Here is a 17,414-nt window from a genome sequence, read left to right on the forward strand (position 1 = left end):
CGTGCTGAGGGAGAAGAGAGGAAGGAAGAGCAGTACTCACTGAAGGGGACTGCTAGATTCGGACAGGTGAGACAAGGCGGGGCTCGCTGTAGGCTGGAGTTGCAGTCCACTAAGAGCAACAAGCAGCTCTACCATAACCCTTGAAAAGGGAAGCTCTGGGTTTGGAGTCATTGGGGAACTGGCCAGTTTCTGAGGTGCGAATGCATTTGTTGGTCTGAAGTCTGCAATCAAATCTTGACTAAGAAGAGCCATTTAAATCATGTTTTTTGTGGGTTAGAAGGATTTTTCCATTTTCAGAAGTCAAAGGTTCTTATTGAACATGCTCACAAATGGCATGCTAATGCCATAAGAGGTAAAGAATGGCTGCAGTGGGGTTTTTTTGTATAAGAAAAATCAAAATTCAGTCCAGTTGATCAATGTGTAAATGGGAGTAGAAAGCAAAAATTCCTCTGAAAATGGGTAAATTGTATGAATTTAAAAATAAGACTTTTGGAAAAGTCAAATTGTGTTTAAATTTCATGACCTGTGGGAACTGGTCACTGCTGTGGCTCACAGCCCTACTCATCCTTGATGGTAGTATGAAAGTGTCACAGAATATTGAAATTTTGTTGGAAAAACATGGTTAGTATTTGTTGCTTTTTGTATCAAGTGAACATAAAGCAAGTTGCTTGCGTACTAAGTATCTGGAAAGTCACTTATTTCCTAGGTTTTTTTATTAATAGTTAACACTGGCATAGTAGAAATTTAGAGGCACTGTCCCCTTTCAATTCAAAAGGTAGTAATAGTTTCAGAAACTCTTGTCCCGAGTCTACTGACTTTGTGGTTTTTTTCCTCCTCCCTTGCTGCTGTGTGAAATATCCAGGCCAAGGAGGGAAGAGAAGTGAAGCACCAAAACTAGCTTCCCCTAACAGGCTGTCAAATGTATAAAGTGAACAGATGGGGTTTTTTTTTTCTTCATCTCTTCCAGTTACAATAAGCTTGGTGTAGTGGTTACAAGGCTAGACTTTTTTTTTTAAGTCCCTTTAAGTTGATTGTCCCTTTTTTCCAATGAATAGTACAAATACAAACTAAAATCAAAACTTGGGGGGAAACTTTCATAGGCAAAAATTAACTGTTACCACCCTTCCTGATGAGTACCACACAAGCAGTCCTAAAAGGATTTCAACCTAAGCCCTCACTGCATTGGGGGCTTGCAGCTCTCTGCTATAAGTGCTCAGAACAGCTCTCTCTTTGTGATGGTTCCCTCTTATTTTAAGATAGCACTGTGACATCTTAAGTACAGTTTTCTAAGTGGAATTAACATGTTGGAAAAGTGTACAACTAAATCTTCCATGGTGAAGGGGGAAATCTGAATCTCTCCCACCCTTTTATCCTGAACTCAGTGCAGGGTAAAAAAGAGGGATAGGGCTGCATTGTCATTTCAGTCCTGTACAGGAGACATTCTGTGGCATACTGCAGAGATGAAGGCACAAGAACTATAGCAAACTATAGAACCAGATCCTTATCTAATGTGAGTTAGCCTAATTTCATTGATTATACTGCTGTTACTCGGCTCTGGCTCACGTTTTTTAAAAAAAAAAAGGTGTAACTACAGAATGACAATGATGTATCCATATTCAGTCAATACCAACTGTTTGCAGCATCTACAATATTAAAATAAAAATTGAAGGGTTCATAACTTCTCATTAGGCCAAGTTTTGGGAGATAGTAGGCTTGATTCTGATCTTACACTGGTTTAAGACCCTTAAGTTGACATACTCCAGACTTGCTGATCTCACATAGATCAATGTATTAGTCTCCTTCACTTTAATGCTTTATATTCAGACTTCATTGTCTCTCTCAACTTAGCTGCCAGGTTTTCAAAACATTAAGGATTTACCTGCATGAATTCCACTATAGTGCCTTAACCCTGTTGGAATTGACAGCAACAAGGGTCAGGTTCAATATCTAAGGGTTTCTCCAACAAAACCAGCTTGAGTCATCTCTCTTCTCCTTCCTTCCCCCCATAACCTGGGACAATTACAGCCCAGCCATGAGGCAGTGCTTCCCCTCTCAGAAACAGAGTGTGAGTGTAAAAAAGAAACTTTAATAAAAGGAGGAACATAACCTGGCTTTAATTTGGGAAAACAAACAGGGTTCATAAACATAAACCATCTGCAAAAGACCCACCCCCAAATAAGTTTGGCAGTGTCCTTTTCAGTCTATCAGCCAAAAGTCCCTTTAACATGCCTGTCTCATCTCTGCACCCCACTCACAGTTGTCATCCTTGGTCAGTGCAGAGTCCGGAGGTGCATCTGCAGAGTTCATCTCCCGCCCTGGTTGGAAGTACAGTAAGAAGGCACTTCACTTGTTCTGCTGCCTGGGCACTCGCTCACCACCCTTCCAGCTGATCAGTTAAAGTTGCATGTGCACTGCCCTGGAACAGAACCCAACTGGCATCCCATCCTGGACACTGAGCGAAGCAAGGAGCTAGTGGTTGACAGTGTAGTCAAGTCAAGGTTTGGAACAGTCAGCATAGCTCAATGAGATTTGGGCCTGCCGGCATAGAGACAGTGCAAGTGCCTGCTCTGCCAGCAGTGAGCTTGGACAACTGCGCAGGTACCATATCCGTAAAACAGAAGGAGAATGGTTAACTTAGGAGTGGAAAGGCTTGTTGCATCAGAACTGTGAAGCAAACAGAATTAAAATTAGTGAATGGAAGGTCATCTTTTGGCTTTCAGCTTGGGATATCTTCTGCTAGGCTGCGGGAGAAATTCCTATCTACTGGTGTGTCTGTCCCCCCGAAGCTCCAGCTCCTACTATGCAAGATGCTGAGTGGGGCCTGGGAGCATGCCCAGGGCACCTGGTTATTAGAAGGCCTGTGCATTTGGTGAATGCTGAGGCTAAGTCCCACAGGCCTTAAAAGAATGATCAAGAGTCAATTGCTGGAGACTTTAGCAGCAAGCCCCTAAAGAGCTCTTTGAGCATGTGCAAATGGTGATTTTTCAGCAATTTATAATTTGGACAAATCTCAATGGATTTTCAGAGGGACAGTAAAAAGCATCTGTTCCAAAGGCCATCCTACTGCTAAACTTTAAGTTCCTTCTCCAAAGAAATGGTTGGAATTAAAAACCTCTTCTTCCTATCCTCAGAAATGGCTTATCTTCTTTAGCTGAAACTTCCCAAAAAGATCTGCCTGCAGCAGACAGCAAATGTAGAAAACCTTAGCATATACTTAACTTGGCAACTGAAACTAGTGTTAAAATAGAAAAAGTGATAGGCAACCCTTAATAGGTGTCACTGCTAGCTTGATCTGCAGATGTTCTCAGGCTTCCTAGTTCATTAGTGTACTCCTACACCCCATTGATTTCAGTAGTCTAAATGCCACTGAAACAAAAGGGTAGTGTTCTTGATTATTCAAGTAATAGGCATAGGCTTCAGGAGACTAGGACTGTAATTTCTACCTATAATTTAAGATATTCACATTTCCAAATTTCAAGGACACACATGACCAAGCAGACTTTCCGTTTCAATAATTCAGGAGCAACCCATACCCTGTGGTGATAAAAGGTACTAACAGCCAACAATTAAAATACAAACCTCTTCAGTGGGAGAAAAGCAGTAGAAGCTTCCCAGAGCCTTGCATACTCAAGTAATTTGTTCATCTGAAACATACTTATGGTTTTAAGAAAAGGAGGACTTGTGGCACCTTAGAGATTAACAAATTTATTTGAGCATAAGCTTTCATGAGCTACAGCTCACTTCATTGGCTGCATGCAGCCACGGCATGCATCCGATGATGTGAGCTGTAGCTCACGAAAGCTTATGCTCAAATAAATTTGTTAATCTCTAAGGTGCCACAAGTAGTCCTTTTCTTTTTGCGGATACAGACTAACACGGCTGCTTCTCTGAAATTTATGGTCTTAACAGTGCATGTAAGTCTCCTGCTGTAAGAAATTTCTCTTCAAAATAAAGTTACAAGCAGATTCTTTACAGGAGAGACAAACCCCCCAAAACGTAGCCACCCCCAAACTGACCTTTAATGCTTAGACAGAACACTACAGTTTCAAGTTTTATCTTTTTACTTAACACCCCTGTGTAGGGTTCCCCCTACCCCCCACTTGGATTTTTCAGATGCAGTGATCCGAGTGCAAGACCGCATTTTAAAGAGAGAGTTTCTTTCAAACAGTAAGCAAAGACAGAAAATGCTATATAACGTATCTAGAAACAAGTCTGGCTTTGTCTACCACTTTCATTTCCTTGGTTTATTACTAGACCCTTGCCTTACCCATAGCTTTGTTTCTAATACACATATTGTTTGGTTGCTTACTTACCACCATCCACGATAATTTCACAAGTGCAGCAACTCAATTCCATTGTGTAAACTGGGTTTTTAATGATAAGCATTATCACTTCTTTTGAAACAGGAAGGCAGGGAAGGAATGATACAAAACTAACTGTTTTGATACTTCAGTAAGCAACCTCTCCCCTTTGAAAGACAGAAGTGCTCTTGGTCTTGATCTACGTTTTTCTGAGACCAATTTCAGACTGTGGCCGCCATTTTCTTATTCTATAAACCAATATCTTGATCTGCTAACACCTTCTCTTCCAGCTGTAGATGCTGAGTTTAAAAATGAATGAAATGGAGTAACACTGCCTGGCAGAAAGAGAGATTACCAGTCGTCTCTCCCCCTCCAGAGGTTGGACTATTCATTCCATCATGCAAACTTCAAAATAAATCCTAATGCCTCTTGTTTGCTCTTCTCTACCACCCTTTCTTACCTCCTAGCATTATCTTGTTTGGGGCATGGTCTGCTTTTTCTTTAAGTGATGGTTAAAATTCCCATTACACTTCACGCCTTGTCTCCCTTCTGGAGACTTCTTTAGCCTAGTATGTTCTTGTTTCTTTTCCTCTCTTCCCATAAGTCTTTTCTCACAATCCAGCTTTCTCTAAAAAGAAACCTTACATTGAGAATACCTTTTCCTTAAACTATGCTCCTGCCAGTGTCTCAGTTTCATTCTGTCTCTGAAAGAGGTTTCCTTAAGATGTGAGCTTCCTGAGCAGAGAAAAGTAATCTAAAGGGCTCATGAGTAATGGGGCAGTAGCCCTAGATATAGAAGTGGGCAGAAGGGACTGTAATGAAGATTGAGATGGCATGCTCTGAGGAGCAGTGCTCTGTACAGACCTGACTACACCTTTAGTTATTATATTACATACTCCTTTTAATGATAATCTGTACAGCAGTGAGCTATATCATCATCACACTTTAGCTGAGTAATAAAAAACAGACATTAAAATCATTTGATCAGAGTTAAATTAGTCACAAGTAGAATTTTAAAAATATTGTGTTTGAACAGTTCCTGATAGGGCACTTTTCCCAAGATAGGCTTGAAAAAATATTCTATACTTAACTGATTCATGCATACACAGTGTTTTGTTGTACAGCAGCTGTAACAATATTAAATGATAAATTAAAAGGTACACCTTAAATTGTTCTTTTACAGAGAGAGTGGCTGGAATTTATTACCTTGGGTAAACAGAAGCAAAATGTCTTCCTTTGATTAAAAAAGTCTTAAATTCTACAGAGAGGAATATTAGTGGAGGGAGGGTAAAACACGAGAACGTTCAGTAAGAATGGATTGGTCTAAAAACTTTTTTCTCAAAATACTCTACACGACAGAGTTCCACAAACCCTTGGAGCAGGTCAAAAATATTCTAGTTATTTTGGATTCATTCATAAAAGACTTTATTCCTAATACACAAAATACAACATGAGATACATTTATTTCAATCAAATCCTGCCTCAGACAAATTGATTTTTTTAAACAAAACTGAGTCTGCTTATTCAATTAACGTACTTATTCCACCAAATCAATGTATATGTCGATAACTGAAGTAAATTTCCAAACTTCATTTTAGGATTTAGCTACATGCTTGTAGGAAGCTTCTGTTGTCTTTGTTTAGCAGGAATTCCAGTAGCTCTGAATTCTTCCCTTTGTTTCAAGTATTCAATTTTGCATTCTTCATAAAATGCTGGATCATTATAGCTACAAGAAAAAAAAACAAACAATCAATATTGTGGCTTCTACCTTAATCAAAGAAGTTAACAACATTTGTGGAACTGAGATGCTACCTACAGCATTAATAACTCTTTATATTTCGAGTTTAATGATCACACACAAGTTGATTTTGAATTTGCCTCTTTCCAATAGCACTTAGCTTAAATTTGCATCTGTCTCCTCCCTAACACTACCTTCTGCTGGAGAGTATGTTGTTTTCAGACCTAAAGTATGCCACTATGGCTGAAGAACAAAGCGGAGGAACTACTTCCGATATCACAATCCCACTAACCACTGCATTTTTCCTGGATACCAGCTGCTATTTTCTCAACATTTATAGTTGTACAATTGCTTATCTTAAAATTAAACTACTCTGATAACTTGTGTTCCATGGAATAATATACTTACTTGTAATAGGAGCTGAACATATCTTTTTACTCATAAGCAAGATTTGTGATTCATGTATATAACCTATTGCTAATAACCTAATCACTACATATTTAACATGGTTTTAATTAAAAAACTACAACTGCAGATCATCTCATCAGGGGGTAGGTTAGGGCTTCTCGAAAAGAGGAGTTAGTGCAAAATAAGCTAGGGTCTGCATTCAAAATGCAATAGATTTTCTGCAGTAGGGGATATTTCCTGCACACAAGGATACTTTGTGTGGTTTAGCTTTGGAAGTGGATTTAAGCTAAACTGCACAAAGGTACTCTTAGTGCAAAATAAGTGTGTCCCCAGAACCGCTAGTGGGGACTATTTCCCTATGTCAACACACTCTTCATATCTGCAGGAATACACAATTTGTGCCTTTTTTTCAACTAAGGGCTTGTCTACTGGGGAGTGTGATTTCTAAAGCTCACAGTAATTGGTCAGTGTAGATCCTGCTGGTGTGCTTTAACATAGTGCTATTTCAAGCAGTATCATATTAAAGCCCAAAAGGGAACCTTTAGTGTGCATCAGCAGCCAACTAATGTGCAACACTTCAGTGTGCTTCAGAAATCACATCCCTGAAGAGCACATTACCCCATTATGTAGACAAACCCTAAGTAACCAAATCTGCCCTAAGTTATGGTGAAGGGCACAGTGTGTTTGGTCGGGTACAAACAAGACAGGGCCCATAAACAGAAGATTTAACTAATTTTTTCAATTCACCTTAATTTTTAGAAACACCACTTATGATTTAGCAATAATCTGAATTTCACATTTGTTCTATACTGGCTCCTGCTGTAGCACATCTGCTGTACGCCCAATACTCAGATCCGAGTTCTCCACAGTCTGCTGCAGAGGCCCCAGGAAATGAAGTGCTTACACACACACACACGCACACACACCACTGAAGGAAGTTATCAAGATTTATTTTATACAACTTCCACAAGGAAGTCCACAATTAATATACAGATTAATATTTACAGCAATGCACGCTTCCACTACATAAACAGAGCTGTTAACTTGTGCCTGGCAACACATACCTTTGACTTAAAGTTGTTATAACACGGTGCTGACTGTTCTGAACACCAACAGAGTAATTGCTACAGTTCCTGGTAACGATGTTAATGTATTTTTTTCCCCCTTCAGTTTCAGACTTTCGGCCCTAGAGTGACATAATTAATCCTCAAAACAGCCTGGCTGCAGATACTGACACCTAATAGAGTACAAGAGAGAGACTAAAGAAATTTCCAGACTCATTGCTCACATTCATTGGACAAACAAGAGCTTCAAAAGAGAGCTCAGTACAGGTCTCTGACACCATGGTAGAATATTAGTATCTACCAGCACTTTGCTACCACCAGCAGAGCTGCAGCAGTGTTCACAACCATGGGAAATTTTTCAGAAAAAATGCTAGTGTAAAAGATGCCTTGCTTTCCCTGATCCATGAAGCTGAAGATATAATTGCTTTCCTTCAGAAAATACCCCAACCTAGATTCAGTAGTGGAAGGCCCAAGTCATGACACCTTGCAAACTTGCTTGAAGAGGCTTAGCATCTCCATTCACTTCTGGAATCATCTGAAGATATGTGGAACCTTTTTGAGAGCACCCTGAAACTACATAATGAACTCAGGCATTGTCTAAAGGTCTTGGTGGTTGTCCCCCCCAGTTTCTTAATGGCATCATGACTGTAGCAATATACCTTTTTTTTTTTTTTTTTTTTTTTTTTGAAGTCTCAGGTTGACTTACTAGGTAGTTAGACATTCTTTCAAGGCTGCATTTTCCTGTTGACATTTCACCACCATAAGAAAGCCAGACTCTTGGCAGCATTTGGTAAAAGCTGAAATATAAAAAATAGAGAGTTTAGATTCTTTTATTATGGATCCACATTAACACAAGTACAATACACTATTTTAAAAGAGTATCTGACTCCCAAATTGACCTGTTTCTGGCATTATGGCAAGCTTGGAACTTTTGTAACTTCAGTATAGCCAAGCATTACACTTAGGTCAGTGATGAGCTTCATGTATTTTTTTTAAAGACACAACTGCAGTCTGGCAGAAGTCAAAACTTCTCATTGATTTTAGCTGAGCATCTTAAAATCTGATGCTAAACTGTCAGGAGATTACTACTCTTTTAGCTGTTGCAAAAGCAAGCACATACACTGTGTGACTATGGGTATGTCTATGCCACATTGTAAACCGGGGTCTGTGGGGCTTGTGGTCTCTGTGTTTCCAAGCGTGCGCTTGAGTGTCCATACCAGGTTTATAATTGCTGGACCCAGGTCTCTCAGCCATGCTAACATGTCCACACTAAATTTGCAGACCTTCTGACTCAGCTCTGCGATGTGAACTGCATCCACACTACAAAATGACAGGGCTTGGGCCCAAGTCAGAGTGAGACTCAGGCTCTGGTCCATCCCCTGAGCAGCATCCTAGGATCTCGGTCCTGAGTGCTTGCTGACTCGAGTCAATCTGATGTGTGTGTGTGGATGGATAGAAGGGGGGCTTGAGCTCAAACCTGAGTGAGAGCCTGTGCTTAGTGTGCAGTGTAGACATACCTATGTAACTTAATGTTTACCTTTGATGTGGATGATAAATAATCAAGGCCTGATTTGCCTCTCAAACCAGTTGTACACCAGTTTAAGGCTATTTATTTCAATGGCTACACCTGATTGTTGCTGCTAGAAGTGAGAGGACTATGTATTCCAAACTACACAGTTTAGGAGCACTATGTGCTGCTTGGCCAAGGTGCTCGTTGAGCAAAGGCTGGTTCCGAGCTCTTGAATACCAGGTGTCCTCTGCCAAACACAGACCTCACAAACACTCAGCCTGAATGATAGAGAGACACCTTTAGTATCCAACTAATAATTTAATTGGGTCAAATGCCATGCAGACATACCTGTTCTGATATTATCTAATGTCTAAATGATATGGCTCACTCCCGCAGCCACTATGAAATATATCCAGAAATTGCAGTATGTATATTAAGCTGAATAAACCACTAATGCTGCTTGGTTGTATTTGTGTGTGTGTTATGAACAAAACAAATCACGTTATAAACATTTTCTCATTCACTGACCGAGTCTGATCTTCAAGCCTAACAACGGCTAGCCTGGAGCCTCAAGCTGTTTGTAAGGTCTTTGTCACTTGTTTAGCAACAAGATTTTAATTAGGATCTTTCCTTCATACTATATAACACATTAACACTCTCATATACAGTGATGTTGCTAATACCGCCAACCAATTTCTGAAGCTGTGTATTCTGTGACAAATCCCATTTAAAACTCTACTCTCTACTTTTCATACTGATAAGTCAATGTTATTGTGGTGAAATAGCTTGTGTATGTTAAAAACACTAAATCAATGGCTTCATTAGTGTTGTTCAATAAAAGTTAGGACTGTTAACATTGTGTTTCTTCTATGACTAGGCTTCCAAAAATTGCTAAGCATAATAATGACTACAATCTAGTGTAGTAATGACAGTAATTACTAAACCAATTAAATACCACTAGCTGGATAATTTCCTCTTGTGAAAGAGCCCTTTGGAGAGGAGCTGGGAAACACTGAGGTGAGGTTTACGCCGTGGAGTTTCCAAGCAATCCTCGCCCTGGTGACAGGTCCTTGGGGATCTGGGAGCATACAACGGGCATAGTCTCCCAGTCCTACAGCTCCTGGGGCTGCACAAAGAAGGAAACCACTAGTTCCATGGAGAAAATATGCTGCCCTGCTGATTCTTCTCTATAGCAGCACAGCTCAAAGGAGCCTTGCTACTACTAGCTGTATCTCCTGTGCACTGTGCAGTATCCTTTAGTAGCATTGACTCCAGAATGCATTTCCTCTTTCAAATCCAAAGAGTCAGCAGGAGGAAATGCCAAGGAGAATAGCTGATCATCTGCTCTGCTCCCTATCCCCAAATCCCACCGATCACTCTCAGGGGTGTCTCATAGAGGGGAGAACACAGAGTAGGCACATCTCCCCGAGAGAGAGCGAGATGATGGATCCCAGTTCCATCTACTTACAGCAGTGAAAGGAACCACCCAGCCTTCAGAAAAGTATCTTATTTTGTATAACACAAAAACTAAAAATGGAATGTATGAGGTTCTTTAAATATCAACATTTAAAAATGCATAGCCTATAACTGATTTCCTACTAATTAGTTACCCTGTGTAGTGTGCAATTAATTTTCTTTCCATTCAATAACTTTACAAAAAATATCTAAAGAATTTAATAGAATAGGTTTTGTTAAAATTAATTGGCATTTGCTTACAGGTACTTATGACTAGTTGCTTACAAGAGGTGATGGGTTTTTTTTAAAATGCTGAAATAGAAAGCTACTATGATTGCAAAAATTAAAGCCATTGTTAAGCTATATTTTTCTGCTCAACAATTAGATGCGCTTTTAGATCCTAGCTATATGTGTGCAGATATTTTAGTGGATATAATCGGTAAACTGACTTTTCAGAACAGTTATTTTATGCCAGATGAATTTAGGACACTGTTTAACAGTATAATAAATATACTGCTGATTCATTAACAGCAAAATCTAGCAAAGCTAAACAAGTAAGAATAAATCAAATTATGTCAGCTGAAAATTGGAAATATACTCTTTTGTTGAAAAATGTAAAGTAATGAATATTGTAATGTAAAATATTGTAATGTAAATGTAAAGTAATGAATCATCCTAACTATACAGACAGAATGATGGGGTCTAAATTAGCTGTTGCCACTCAAGAAAGATCTTGGAGTCATTGTGTATAGTTCTCTGAAAACATCCGTTCAATGTGACCCAGCAGTCAAAAAAGCTCAAAATGTTAGGAACCCTTAAGGCTAATAAGATAACAGATAATAAATATCATAATGCCACCACATAAATCCATGGTGTACACACACCTTGAATACTGAGCGTAGTTCTGGTTGTCCCATCTCAAAAAAGATGCATTAGAAATGGAAAAGGTACAAAGAAGGGCAACAAAAATTATTAGGTTTCAGAGTGGTAGCCGTGTTAGTCTATATCAGCAAAAAGAATGAGGAGTACTTGTTTGTGGCACCTTAGAGACTAACAAATAAATAAATATGCTCAAATAAATTTGTTAGTCTCTAAGGTGCCACAAGTCCTCCTCGTTCTTTTTGCTGATACAGACTAACACGGCTACACAATACATAGTCAACCTGTGGAACTCGTTGCCAGGGAATGTTGTGAGGCCAAAACTGGGTTCAAAAAATAATTAGGTAAATTCACGGAGGACAGATCTGTCAATTGCTATTAGCCAAGATTGCCAGGGATGAAACCCCATGCTCTAGGGGGTCCCTAACCCTCTGACTGCCAGATGCTGGGACTGGACAGCAGGGAATGGATCACTTGATAGTTGCCCTATTCTGCTGATTCCCTTTGAAGCTTTTAGCACTGGCCACCCTTGGAAGACTGGATTACTAGCCTAGATGGACCACTGGTCTGACCCAGTATGGGCAGTCTTATGTTGTTGCTCTGATTTTCCATGTTTCTCCTCCACATTTGTACACTAATGTTTTTACTCTCATGGTTTTTTGCAAACGGTGATCAATGTGAAGTAGTTACACAGTAGCAAGTCACTGGATCAAATACATTTTACAAGTTTAGTGTACATATAGATACTTTTTGGGTAAACTGATGCTGGGAAACAAGTTAGTAGAAAAGGGAGCTCAAGGCTACTAGGGCCAGGCTCAAGTCATTGACTGTAAGTGCAAATGTAGCTGAGTACCTCTTCATCTGCATGCATAACCACAGTAATCACATTCTTTAATATAGGTGTATATTTGTATGCAGACCCCCAACATAACTCCTTAAAAAATCTGGCCCTGTATATTTGCCGGGACACTATTTCCAGTGGCTCACGTTGACTTACTGAGCAGTTGCTAGTGCAATGTTATTCTGTTAACGTACCCTCCACAGGCTCAGCTCTGCATGATGCTGGCACATAAGGAGTAAATATACATAGAGCCCTGTGTGGATACAAAATTTGTATCTACATCTGATCCACATACAAGCATCTGTAGATTCAGATATTCGTGGATATAAAGCAGGTATCTGCAAATTTGCAGGGCTCTCCACATAGGGAAATTTGTCTCCACAAAAGTAGCAGGGAGAATCTTGCTGTTTTGCTGAAGAGTGGGCTGGCTGTGGGTTTGATCCTGATTCTGCTGAAGCCCTCTCATATTATATACTGACTAAAGAGGGAGTGGGCCTCCAGTTAGACGGTTTCAAGCCATCTGAGCAGGCCTGCTTGTGTACTGAAATCAGAAGGACTTCTCCAATTCACAGGAAAGCAGAGAATCTATCTAAAGTTCCCCCAAAATATTGACGGGAGCCTTTTTACAGGCTCATTTTGAGAAAAGGTAAGGTCAAGCTTTACATTTTCTTTTTCTTTACAAAAGACCTGTGAATGAAAAATACAGGAATGATGCACTGCCTATTCTGACCATTTTGGGGGAAATTTTCTAAAGGGCCTCAGACTGGTTTCTAAAACGTTACATGCTGTTGTGTAGTTTTCCTGGGGCAAATTTCTGCTGGGGCAAAACTCAGAAGTGCGTATGCAAATCAATATTTTTATCTACCTATACAGTACCCATCACCACGCTATCTTCAAAATCCCCCTGTGAGTTGGGAAAGTATTCATGTCTAAGGAAGTTACATGAACAATATAGTTCAGATGTATAATGTACCAATATCACCAGAGGATGGTCAAATCTAAAGGCAGTGCAGGCTATATACTGATATAATGCACTTTTTAAAGGTGAATGAACACTGAAAACCTTTCCAAAATAAGTGTATTTTAGTGGGATTTGAGCGAAAAGAAGGTGCCACGTGCCCAAGGGAACATTTTCATGCGGAAACTGAATACGGTCTTAAAATGCCAGACTACTTGATATATATGTACACTAGTTTGAATTTTAGCAAGTTGCAAAAACTTAAAAGTCCACAAAAATGAAGTTTTTAAGGCTGCTTTTGAACAGCTGGACCTACATGTATTATAAAATGGTGTTACTAGTAAAAATCAGAGCAATACAAGATATGCAAAATGTGCTGTAATAGCACCCAGGTATTTATTTAGTTTCTTTTTAAGAGAATGCTATTACTGAATTAAAATGTATAGCTTTTTTGTTGTTTCTTGGAGATTTCTACAGTGTGGCCCTATCTCACCATTTCATAGCAACGTGACACCTATAATCACTATAAAAAAATAAAATGTGGCTCCCTCATTAAAAGCCTTCTAAAGCTTAAGACTTGTCTAGTGAACATTCGGATTTCTAGCCCCCACAGGCTCATGCCAAAGTGCTGTGCTGCTTTTTTGTAATAATCAGTCCTTCTGGAAGCTGCAAAGTAAAAAAAAAAAAAAAAAAAAAAAAGGCTGAAGACAGCAGGAGGTCCCTCTCACTTGTTAGCTCACCAGTCTTGATTGGTTGAAGGCGTGATGTCTCAGTGAACAAATCTGGAAATGCATAGCGAGCATTCCCTAGCTTCAGAAGGCCCTGCTTGTGGTATATGGCCATGCAAATAGAAAGCATCATTACAAAGTGATAAAACTGCTTCAAGCTATATAGCTTTAATGTTGCCGACGCTTAACACAGAAGGAAAAAAAAGGAGCAGGTTAGAGCATATTAGACATCCCCGCATGAACACACACTACTTAATTTACTCCTCTCTCCTTGTATTTCTAAGCACTTTAAAATCCATGTGATAATGGTGTAAGGGACTACGGTGCAAGGCCATTTTAGTTAGAAATATTTGCCAGAAGCTCTCCAGCAGCCAGGAGAGCATTGTTCTAATTTTAATTATCTCCAATTTTATATTTTTTTCCATTAAATATCTTATAATCTCTAAATGCAGAACATCAAAAATTCCAGTATTAAAAATCTGCTTTGGGGAATAACTGCACAAATTGGGAGCAGTATTTTCAGATGTAATCTCAAATCAAAATCTACAGAAACAGATATTAGGTTTAGCTGTCACCACAATATTCTGGTTCTAGCTATTTTCATACTGAAGACCGATAACTTCAAGGTACATAATGGGCTACAACAAAAAAGTAAATATGTAAGATCTGATTAAACTCATAATAGTTTAATATTTTTATCAGCTACCAATGTAGATTGTAACTCCAGGGGTCTAACCTTTCACATTCAACAGAATGCAGCCTGTTTCCTGATATTACATGCTGAGTGAGGAACAGTTGTTCTTTCAATAATGATCTCAGCTCTGGTGATGGGAGGCACCACAATATGGAAATAAAGACAGAAATTTGACTTTTTTGTTGGTACAATAAAATATTTTTTAAAACTTGTCCACTGGTTTGTGTGTGAAGTTAATGAGTACTCTCTCTCCTGTGGGTGTCAGCCATACATCAAAAGACCAGGCAGGACTAAGTGACGGCAAACCAAGCTTCTCCCATTTCAGACGCTCTGGGTGCAATCCTGGCCCCACTGAAGTCTATTGTAAACCTTCCACTAACATCAGCGGAGCAGGATTTCACGCTCCATTTTCAGAATCCCCAGTTAATGACTTCCAAGCTGTCAAACAAACCTAGTTAGCCTACGCCAGTTGTCACCAACTGGTCAATCACAGTTTGGAGTGAATGTTTAATTAAATTAAAAAATGTATATGCTTGTTTTGTTAAAATATTATATGTTTGCTGTTGAAGAAAAACATCCAGAATATATAATGTTGTTGTTTTAGTTAAATACAACAATTTAAATGTCTGTCTGGTGATGTTCTCCTCCGAATACAGCATGGCAAGAAAATCCTCCAAATATTAATGATTAACCTGTTGAATTGGAGATAATTCACCTCCCAATGACTTCATAAAAATCTGCTTCAATTATCATTGGTAAATGAAATAACCAAGCAATCACTCATTTTCTGATATAGCTGTAAAACTAATCTGAAAAGTTTTCAGAATAAATCACTTTAAAAATGTATTGTGTGTACCTTCTAAAAATGAAACCTACATCTATCTCTGAGTTGTGAAGAATATGTATTAAGGTTTATAACAACCAAAAAGAATGTACTTTTATGTAGAAATCCATGATTAAATTGAATCTTCCTGACTAGTGATTTAAATCAAATCCACCCTGAGAGAACTTGTGGAGAAGGGGCCCCACTTAGAGAGTTTCTCAGGGAGGAAAGTGGAAGAGAACAGATCCTGTCCCTTCAAAGAGGAAACTAGGGAGATGATGTAGGCTCTGTTGACGCAGGCAACGGCTCCACAATTAAGACTGTGTTTTGAGGGACAAGCAAATGGGGGAAGCCCTGGAAGGAATCCCCTACTTCCTCTTCCCTTCCACTATCCTTCCAGACCTGGAGGAACACTGAAGCAAGGTGAATTCACCTAATTTCACCCCGGTCCGTGCCCTCTGGCAAGTAGCTGGGTGGCGATATTGCAGAGTCACTGCTTTGTTGGACCTGGGCTGCACAAAATACACAAGAATATAAGAAAAGATGCTTCTTGTAAGTAATCAGAAATATGTGACTTCCTGCCAAAAAGCAAGGATGGATATGCCTCAAAACTATGGGAAAATTAGCCTCACAACATGTGGCAACACCAAATCAGAAACAGACCATCGTTAAATGTGATATAAAACTCCATTTCCAGTGTGATACCCTATCCTAGGCAAAGACACTTTGAGACATATTGACTTTGGTAGCATTTGTTTGCTTGGTCATGCTAATCGAGTTACTAAAACTGTAACCAGCTCCAGTTTTACTGATATGTATCCAAAGATAACATTCCTGATTCACAAGTAGTCAAGCCATACAAGAATAATAAAAGGTATTTCCTCTTAAATATGACTCTCAGAAGTTCTCTGTCACAGGCACAAGGGCCATCTCTCATTTTCAACACCAACTTATCACCTCTCTCCATTTCAGACAAAGCTGATTTACCTCATTTTTATTGTTGTAAAGAAATTAAACCCAAATTAACTAAAGCTTTAGACACATTTCTCATGTATACCTCATTCTGATTCTCTCTCACATCTGTGCCCTTATCACACTGAGGAATATAATCTTGAATGCTAGGATAAATGTACTGTCCAATTTAATATCCTTCCTGATTCCCTTATTTCATTATTACATCTATTACACAACAGTTACTTCACTGAAACAAATCAGCATTTTAACTGATTATTAAAACATTTTGTTTCCCGTACAGTTTTAAAAATAGATAACCTAGTACACCATTCTAGATGTCCTCAATGTAGTGATTTACTTTAGAGAGAATGAAAATATATTACAATATGGATAGTCATAGTCTATAGTTCAAGTACATTTATTTCAGAAGGGTAGGGACTGAACCAGAAGGCTGAACCAGGATCCAAGTTGAGCCAGAAAGAAATGCATACAAAATCCGAATTTCTAGCCAAACTAGATGTGTGTGTGTGTGTGTGTGTGTTTTAGATACACATTCTATTTAGCTTTATAGAGTATCATTATTTTTAGTAACAAATTATAAAAGAAACTGAGCTATTATTTATGAGGTTTCTCAACACACTGTATTGCATTTCTGTGATAGACAGTTTGGTGTATGAAAGGGTTTGGACTGGTGTGACACTAAAGGGTAGGAGGAGATAAAGTACGTGCAACTATAATTTTACATTTTGAATTGCATCAGTTTCTTCAGTGCTACATCAAAATGAAAGGCTGGCATTACATATCGTTGCAGTATGTGTGGATACACTAAACAGTTCTGACACACAGTAAATACAATAACAAGTGAATACAAGTGAGTCTTAATAGTCCTCTTTGAATTATAAGTTTAAATTACTACCAATGGAGGAAAAAAAAGCTCTCTGTGAACAGTTGACAAGTGGCATGTAACAGAATCACCTACCCATTGAATTATTTTTCTAAAGATGATTGATCTGTCAAGGTAATGTGAGAAAACGATCTTAAACACGTGAAAAAAGATTATG

General features: G+C 38.9%; 1 protein-coding gene and 1 long non-coding RNA gene across 10 annotated transcripts in view; one reads left to right on the top strand and one right to left on the bottom strand.

Moving 5' to 3' along the window:
- The first annotated feature begins 72 nt into the window (after positions 1 to 72).
- Positions 73 to 9,480, top strand: LOC119565385. Its single transcript, XR_005223998.2, has 2 exons — positions 73 to 4,679; positions 7,618 to 9,480. It is a non-coding gene; the product is annotated as an uncharacterized LOC119565385 (long non-coding RNA).
- The window catches only part of CMC1 (C-X9-C motif containing 1), a 64,066-nt gene continuing 52,361 nt past the window's right edge, over positions 5,710 to 17,414 (bottom strand). For 5 of the 9 annotated variants that reach the window (XM_043540896.1, XM_043540895.1, XM_037890392.2 and 2 more), the window contains 3 exons: positions 8,218 to 8,308; positions 7,512 to 7,633; positions 5,710 to 6,027 (listed from right to left, as the gene is read on the bottom strand). In XM_043540896.1, the coding sequence (XP_043396831.1) occupies positions 5,907 to 6,027; positions 7,512 to 7,633; positions 8,218 to 8,308 (334 nt within the window). In that variant the 3' untranslated portion in view covers positions 5,710 to 5,906. Of the gene's footprint in view, positions 6,028 to 7,511; positions 7,634 to 8,217; positions 8,309 to 13,894; positions 14,333 to 17,414 lie in introns of those variants that run through there. The other 4 variants (XM_037890391.2, XM_043540900.1, XM_037890389.2 and 1 more) reach the window with 2 other exon arrangements.

The sequence above is a fragment of the Chelonia mydas genome, chromosome 2, assembly GCF_015237465.2.
Source record: "Chelonia mydas isolate rCheMyd1 chromosome 2, rCheMyd1.pri.v2, whole genome shotgun sequence".
Taxonomy (NCBI): Eukaryota; Metazoa; Chordata; order Testudines; family Cheloniidae; genus Chelonia; species Chelonia mydas.